The sequence below is a fragment of the Astatotilapia calliptera genome, chromosome 15, assembly GCF_964374335.1.
Source record: "Astatotilapia calliptera chromosome 15, fAstCal68.1, whole genome shotgun sequence".
Lineage (NCBI taxonomy): Eukaryota > Metazoa > Chordata > Actinopteri > Cichliformes > Cichlidae > Astatotilapia > Astatotilapia calliptera.
The window spans coordinates 13,585,034-13,593,462 of record NC_137436.1 but is presented as its reverse complement, the minus strand read 5'-3'; the positions used below and the strand labels follow the sequence as shown (position 1 = coordinate 13,593,462).

At 42.6% G+C, this 8,429-nt stretch overlaps 1 protein-coding gene across 1 annotated transcript; it reads left to right on the top strand.

The window, feature by feature from the left end:
* Nucleotides 1–1,604: 1,604 nt before the first annotated feature.
* xkr5a (XK related 5a) lies at nt 1,605–7,207 on the top strand. The gene is made up of 7 exons (XM_026143383.2): nt 1,605–1,878; nt 2,817–3,000; nt 3,196–3,380; nt 3,478–3,690; nt 4,025–4,194; nt 4,422–4,533; nt 5,030–7,207. The coding sequence occupies exons 1-7, from the start codon at nt 1,746–1,748 to the stop codon at nt 5,971–5,973; spliced, it is 1,941 nt and encodes a 646-aa protein (XP_025999168.1). The 5' UTR covers nt 1,605–1,745; the 3' UTR covers nt 5,974–7,207.
* Nucleotides 7,208–8,429: the final 1,222 nt, after the last annotated feature.

Genomic DNA, 8,429 nt, shown 5'->3' with positions numbered 1-8,429 from the left:
TGTGTTTTTTAGCATGAGACTGAATGTTTCTGTTTGTGTATGTATGCGTAATTGTGTCCCGTGATTCACGTAACTATTACTGTACAAGCATGACTTCATATGTAAGTGGGTTAAGCACTGAAATGACAGCAAAAAGAAACCTCAACTTGCCTTTTGGGTGAGTATACAGTTCTGAATCGGAGTTGCAGATAAACATCCTGTTATGAGTCTTGGGATACTCACAACCAGTAAATACCAACCCGTCATCATGGAAGGAAAAAAAACAAAACACACACACACACACAAAATTGAACAAGATTATCTTCATGATCAATATCCTGTGAATAATTTTATACACGTATATCTATATTTGAGTTTTGGTATTAGGCAGTTGTCAGACATTTCACTCACACTGTGTGACTCCACAGTTTTAGTAAGACATATAAATAAATTAAAACTCAAACAAAGAGAACAAAACAGACTTAAGATGACTACTTTTATTCACAATGAACGCTGATTCATACAGCGCAGGCTTGTGAATAAAACTGCAACCATATCTCTATATTAACACAGCTATACTTGCTATACTCAAGAATTATTACAGGATTTTCTATCCAGTATCCTTCTGTGGTTCTTTTACTACAACCTAAAATAGTGTAGTTGTGGAAAGGGTTAAAAACAAAGTGCCAATTTATGCGAGTGATGATGAGGTAATGGGGCTCTTGTAAACTGCTCTGGAGCTTTTTCTCCATTTAAGAAAGTAAATTAAAGAAGTGGTGGGTCAAGTAGGTCTCATTAATGGCTTTCAAAATGACACAATCGTGACACAGTCCTCGAAATATGGGGCGTAGAACTACTGTAAGTGGTGCATGAACCATTAAAGAAAGACTCCAGCTGTTGTCATGACCTTCAATTAATTGAAATTAAATCTTCCTTTTTATTCAGTGTTTATTATTTAAAACTTGATTTTACCAGAAAGCCCCATTAGATTAAAACCTGTTGGGTTTTTTTTCAAAATGACAAAAAATTGTTAAAACAAATATAACATGAAAGCACATAAAGTAGAAAATAAATAAATTAATAAATAAAGCAAGTCAGAGTCAACAAGTAACACAAGTCCTGCTTATGAATAGCAACTGCAGTCTTCTTCCACAGAAGTGGTTATCTTAGGGCTAAACATTCGGATTTGGTGTACTCTTAAGGTTAAGTCACGATCAAGTGCCAAAATAGAAAACACTATTCGGCCTAGACAGCGTTAACACACATAATATGGGAGCTTTTTCTGCTTTTGGCCCCTTGAAACCCGATTATAAAGGACACAGAGATGTGCACCGGTGTGATGTGGGGGATGAACTTTATTTATTGTTCTAAAGTCGGGCATGGCAGACAAAAAACGCACCAGAACCACAGCTGTAAACAGCGCTCACCATGACCTGCGACCTCCACATGCGAGGAAATTCACGCTCAGATCAGTCTGCCGTCTATCACCAGTCTACCAAGTAAGATGCAGCACTATGGAGTCACAAAAGATTTGAAGAAATAGACCGTGATGCAGAAGAGGTTTCCACGGTGGAGGGAGGAGAGGCTCGCTAAACTGATGCACCTTTAAACCGTGCTGTGACGTCAGATATTTTGACAGGGGGCAGGCAGCGGGAGAAGAAGAAGAAGAAGAGGAGGAGGAGGAGGAGAGCGGATGTACCAAGCGGGGGCCAAAGGATGCCCAGGATAATGTCATCGGTGTGTCCTCCTTCCCACCTATCCGCATCATGATAAACGCCGCAGGAGCGGTCGCCCGCAGGATACCGTCGGCGGCGCGGCGGAGCGGGTGCTGGATAGCGTGGTGCCAGGCGGTCCTGCTCGCCGTGTCGGGGCTGGTTATTGTGGCCGAACGGAGCGCTCGTAAGTGGGGATTCCAAGCGCTAGCGTGCTGCTAGCTTGCTTGCCGTGTTGAAACTCAACCTCGTGGAAAATAGATGTTGGGCTTTCTTTTTCTTTTCTTTTGCCGTAATGTGATTGAAAATGATGCTACGTGCTGGAGCCGTCTCAGCTGCGGCCGTACTTCACGTTAGAAGAAGCACATTTGGGAGATGCTATGGCACAGCCGTTAGTACTCAACGGGAAAACATAGCTGAATTCCGTGTGCACTGCAATCCAATATCGGCGTTGGTTAGTCCACCTTTGTTGGCCAAACTGGGCCCCCCGAGACCTCCTGTGATCGTAAAACAGGATAACACAGCCTATTAGTTATTGAATTTAACTAGTGACTTTAATTAAGTGTTACTAAATTGCCGTCGCTGATCAATATTCGCATAATGCCCAACTTTTAAATTATAATTCTCCACCTTACACCTCCCCCAAAATATGATTGAACACAATAAACACTTGTTTTTCCCAAGTCATTTTTTGCACATCTAGGATCTGTATTGAAAACAAGGTGCAGCACAGCGTTATGATTTCCTGACTGTGCAGATCAATGGGGCAAGGTCAGGACACCAGGAGGATACCTGGATGCGTACAGTGTGACTTTGTCTTCAGCAAGTATACCATTACCAGAAGATAAAAATACTGTGCTGCTGCCTGAGATTCACACTTGAGACATTCTGCCATAATTAAACATTTAAAAAGTGAATGCGTGCATAAATGAATGGCTATTTAGATTATCAGTAGAGTGGCACATTGATAAAGCTGTACCAGTGAAGCTAAGAAACAGCTAATGGCTGTTTTAAAGTGGTGTGGAATGACTCTGGTGTCTTTTCTGTGAGCTTGCGCCATCCCATTAGAAGATATCATTGTGCATCTGGGTGTTTGTTCTTTTTCTGTGTGTGTTTGTGTGTCAGTGATCTACTGTATAGGGTTTTACCTTTGGAATGAGGAGACACAGTGGGCAGGCCTCACACTTGGCCTCTTTCTACCGGGGACAGCAGTTCAGCTGCTAAGTGTGAAGTGGTACTATGATGATGGTGATGACAGGCGATGCTACCTCTCTGTTATACACATCCTGCACTTGGGCATTTTCAAAAGGTAAGCTCGTTTTTTCCATTCGATGTGCTTTACGTAGATACATTACAAAAGCAGACTATGTTGTTAGAATGTAATAATTTTTAGTTTTTGTTAAAGTACAGGGCAAAAAAAAAAAAAAATTCACATCACTCTGAAACCTTACTGAGTCGGTTATATTTTATGCCTCCTCTGGTTTTTGTCTCCATCTTCTGGCAGGTTGTGGGACTGCATGAGGTCTGTGCTGCGCATGCAGGGCTCAGTGGCTGATCTGGGAGCTGCTGTTATGCAGCAGGCAGATGTTGCTGCCCTTTGGCTGCTGGAAGCCCTTGTCCTCACGCTGCCTCAGAGCCTGCTGCAGGCGTACATCGTGGTGTCTACTGATGTGGGCATCGCATCACCAGGTAATTTTATGTTCAGTTGAATCACGGGATCCGTGTGATGTTTATGGCCTGTAACTTGTTATATTACATTTTTTTTTTATGCATGTTTTATCTACAGTGGCGTATTGCTGTGGCTTGTGTGTGCTGTCTATTGCGTGGGCCCTGGTGCTGTACAGCCGAGCCTGCTGTCTGATAAGACCAGGCCACCTGGCCATGCCTCCAGCAGCCCTGCTGTGCCAGCTGGTGTGGAGGGCATGCATGCTGGGTGCCAGGGTGACCTGCCTCACATTCTTTGCCAGGGTTTTTAATTGGTGGGTTTGTGGAGTAGCAGGTGAGCACTGAGAAGCGACTTTTATTTTGTTAAGACACTTGAAAGCCGGAGAAAGTGCACAGTTATATTAAACTAGTACATTACATTAAAGGGTACAGGAGACTCAATGACTAGTACACGCACAGATTTTCATGTGAAATTCCTTTGAGCTTAAAAAAACCCATTTTCTATTAACTCACATTTAACCACTGAGTTATGTAATTATCCTCAGAGCACTGTGACATGTCCTCTTGATCCAGTTTTCTGTTTCGCCTCTGCATCAGCGTTGCACACTGTATATGGATCCTGTGTTGCACTTGTAGACCTTCTATTCTATTTTTATGTTGACCTTCAGGTTTTCACTGGCTCACGGCCTCCTTTTGGCTGGTATCACAGCAACCAGACATCTGCACCGGCCCCTGGTGTTGGCGTGCTTTTAATGGCGTCATGGGGCTCATCCACGTCTTCCTCTTCCTCAACATCAAAGATGGACCCTCGCGCTTCCGCATGGCCAGTTTTTATGCAGTACGTCACGAGTTAAAGTTATTATTCTTCAACTTTTCTTTTTTTTTTCTGTTTTCATTATGTTGTTTTGTGCAGCTTTGTCTCATCTGCCTACTCACAGGGCAGCAGGGACAAACAGATATAGATACATAAGTTTGCAGTGTCATCCTCACCTCTGTGTGCTAAGCCCACAGTGACGTAAAGCTGTCTACAGATGACTGATGGTGCGACCTTCTCTCCTTCTTCAGTTCATGCTTGTAGAGAACGCCACTCTGCTGCTGGCCGCCTCTGACTTCCTGAGCGAAGCATCATGGGACAGCATGACCCTTCCCACCACTGTGCTGTGTGGCTTTCTCCTCGGTGAGTCATTTGTTTCTAGAGAATTTGCTGTTTGTATTGGGAGATTAGTCATAGTTAGAATTATGTCACACTGTTTATTAGTTTCTGTCATACCCAAGTGATAAATCCCCCCGTGTTTATTCACAAATTCTTAGAGGTATTGTTGTACAACAAACATAGCTACCGATATGCTGCCCTACTTGCAATACTCTTTATATGTGAGATTTTACTGTGCAGGATATTGTAAATCTCTTTATCTGAATACGTAAGAGTGGAGATGGGACCGTAAGAGTGGAGATGGGACCGTAAGAAGGCAAAAAATAAATGTAACCTTGAATTTTTTGTGTGAGGTTGATATGCACGATAGAATTAATATAGTAACAGCCAGAGTGGCTGCTGTGATCTCTGCTGCAGCCTCCCTCTGTGATTCAGACTGTGCAGTCAGCTAATTGCTTGTGAAAGACCAAAACATACCTGGGCCACTAAAATCAATATTTCCTATTCCTTTGCTTCTTAGGTGCTACCTCTCTTGTCCTATACTACCGGTTCCTGCACCCCAAGTCCACAGAGATCTCCCAGGGAACAAACCACAACCACATGGGCAGTACATGCATAGAACAAGGGGAGTCCTCCTTCTCTCTTGGGGACAAAAGTTTGCCAGCTCATTCTATTCAAAACCATGGCAGCTTCTCCCTCTCAGGTGTTGCTGGTTCTCTGCTGGAGCATCCAGGGAACTGCGGGGGCAGGCCTAACAGCTCCTGTCCGTGTTACCACCACCACTGGCTCTTGATCCGCCTTGCTCTGAAAACAGGAGATCTTGGTAAAATCAACAGGGCGTATGGGGCTGGGGGAGCAGCGGCCGTACTAGACATAGAGGAGTACAACCAAGAATTTAAAAGTAACGAGGGCATCACAATTACAGCTGGAGGAAGCTGTGAGGGTGTCTCCACCTCCGAGTCTCAGGGGAAAGGTCTGGCACCCCTCTCGGACTGTAAAGATGAGTTCCAGAGCGTAAGCGAACCCACGTCGACTGAACAACCGGAAGAAGACGACAGTCTGGAGATGGAGAGCCCGATGGAGTCGCCCACATCGGATTTCAAACGCAGCTCACCAGAGGGTAAATCAATGTTTGGAGACAGCCCAGAGCCCTATTTCTGCCCTACAGAATCAAGTTCAACCTTATACTTCAGCGCCGATCCCCAATCTCCAAGCAGCGCCAGTAACCCCCGTTTGGACCGGGACCTTGGGGCTCTGGAGCAAGGCGTTCGCCTCAACTCAATCCCTAGTGATCCAGCCCTTCACAGAGATGTCCGTGGACTCATGGGCCGGGTTGGACCACGATGTATTTCCACCCCTAAATTGGACTCAGGGGTGTTAGACTCCCCTTCCAGTGTCCCTCATCTTAAAGGTCCAAGAAAGCAGCTCATATTATCCCGAAGGGATGAGGATGAAAACTTTTAGCTTACATGTGACAGAATCAGGGAAGAAGTAAAAACGGATCCAACATTAAAGGAGTACACCAGCTTTTAAAGGGAGTGCTTTTTCAGCAGTCCAGCATTGTAGAATTAGAAAGCTGGCAGTAATTTCTCCTTTTGTGTATACACATATATTTAGTACACTGTGGGGCGTATGCAACAATTGTGGAATAATCCTCTCAAAGCATAAACGATTTTTCTACAAAAGCATTCCTTTGCCCAAAAGCCAGACACAGAGTAATGCCTTCAGTAGAGCTCATTTACCACAAAGGTTGTGTGTAGAGCTCAGACACACCTTCTGCCTGATGTTCAGCTGGCATTTTCATTCTTTTGGTCACAGTGAACTTAAGCCTCAAGAATAATAACAATTATACTGTGCAACAAAATGAACACCGGTCGGTCAAGACCGAAACTACGTAATAAGGAAGTAGGCATTAGTTGTATCAATAAACATCATCAAGTACGCAGATGCTTCATGATCTTAAAAAGGGGGATGATCTCTTTAATACGCACTAAAACTGCTGTTACTCATGTCAGTTGCCAGCAGCTATGAAAATAGAGAAACTAATCCTGTATCTTTCAATGTGTCTGACCTCTGAATCATAACCATCTCACTATAAGCCAGAGCCTTTTGGCTTCCTAAAAGCACAAATATCTTCTGTATCATATGTCTGTTGCTGTGATGCTGTGATTTTTTTTTTCTTCTTCTTCTTTTTTTATCAAAAAAAACAAAACAAAAAACTGACACTTTGACTCTCAGATAGGTTATCTTTTGTATGATGTTAACAGGCATCGCTTTGAGCAGGGCTGGTGTGTGGGCCTAGGGAAACTGTTTGATGTGTTGATTTACATGTTGACCATGTAATTGCGGAACTGTTTTTGCAATTTACGTTTTGTTGGAAATGAAACAATGTCTCAGGCACTAACGTCTCAAAGCTTTCATATGTTCTGCAACAAAGTGAAAAGATGCTTATGAGATATTTGTGGTGATTTTTTTTTTTTTTGTATGTGCTCTTGATTACTATTGGCAGGGGCCAAATGTACTTTGCCCCTTATTGTGTTCTGTAACAGGATTAAAGTCCACTAACAAAGCAGTGAAATTATGCTGGGTTTTCTCTCATGCCCAGCTGACTGCCTATATGACATTTTGAACTGTGAAGTGTAAAGCCACTGGTGGCTCTGGATAAGCAATAAATACAGTACATGTTTAGGTGAGTGGAGTGAAGATGTGTCGAGTGTTTTATTCTTTTGAGCAAAGTACGGTGATGTGCAGTCTTGACCCAACCATCACTTAGTATTTATTGAAACATGCAAACATCCATGGAAATATAGTATATAAAGTGGGGAAAGAACTCGTTTTTTTACAGTTCTAATCACCTTTGAAGTTAACATTTGAGCTGGCCAGCTATCTAGGGAAGCTTTCTTGGAATTTAGGTTCCTGAAGGAGACTTCAGAAATAATTCTCCGGGCTTCTTGAAGGACATTCAAAGCTCTTCTTTGGATGTTGGCTGCCTTTTGATCCGTTTTATGTCAAGATGATCCCACACTGCTAGTGTTTTATTGTGTTTTTTTCTGTCCAGTTATGCTTTTATTGCACTGAAAGTGTGTTTGAGATCATTGTCATGCTGAAAAATTAAGCTCTTGCCAATCAGATGCTTTCTAGGATTGCATAGTAAATCATTATCGGTATTTTTCTGTGTTCAAAATTCTTTTGACAGGATCTCCAACACCACTAAGTAAAATACAGCCCGAAATCATGACAGAACCTCCACCATGTTTTACAAATGGCTGTAGACACTGTAGGCTGTAGGCTTCAAGTAAGTAATTCTTTATTTAAAAAGCCATCCCTCGACACAGCTGTTTAGCTAATTATAGGCCAATCACCAAGCTTCCTTTTATCTCAAAAGTTCTTGAGTCAGCGAACTGAAAGGAATGGTTTATTTGAAGAGTTTCAGTCAGGTTTCAGAATGCCTCACAGTACAAAAACAGCATTAGTGAAGGTAACAAAATATCTTATGGTCCCCGACAGTGGACCTCATCTTTGTGCTTGTCCTGGTAGATCTCAGTGCTGCATTCGATACAGCTGACCTTAATATTTTATTACAGTGATTAGAGCATGCTTTAGGTATTAAAGTGGTTAGAATCATATCTATCTAATAGTCTCCAATTTGTTCATGTAAATGGAGAGTCATCTTTACACAATGACGTATATGTTTCTGTAGGCAGTATCACTAGAAGGCATAGCATATGTTTTTACTTCTATGCATATGATAGCCAACTTTATCTATCCACGAAGCCAGATAACACACATAGATTACTTAAACTGCAGGAATGTCTTAAAGACATAAATACCTGGAGAAAAAAAACCCCAAAACATTGGCCTCAAGTAACACTGAGGACTCGGAGTCACTGTTGACCAGAATTTCCATTTGCTCAGTATCT

Bases quoted from the DNA above. Each gene is read 5' to 3' on its own strand.
- xkr5a (XM_026143383.2), top strand. From the start codon at position 1,746: ATGATAAACGCCGCAGGAGCGGTCGCCCGCAGGATACCGTCGGCGGCG. The intron at 1,879-2,816 runs GTAAGTGGGGAT...TTTGTGTGTCAG, and splicing joins TGTGGCCGAACGGAGCGCTC to TGATCTACTGTATAGGGTTT. The intron at 3,381-3,477 runs GTAATTTTATGT...TTTTATCTACAG, and splicing joins TGTGGGCATCGCATCACCAG to TGGCGTATTGCTGTGGCTTG.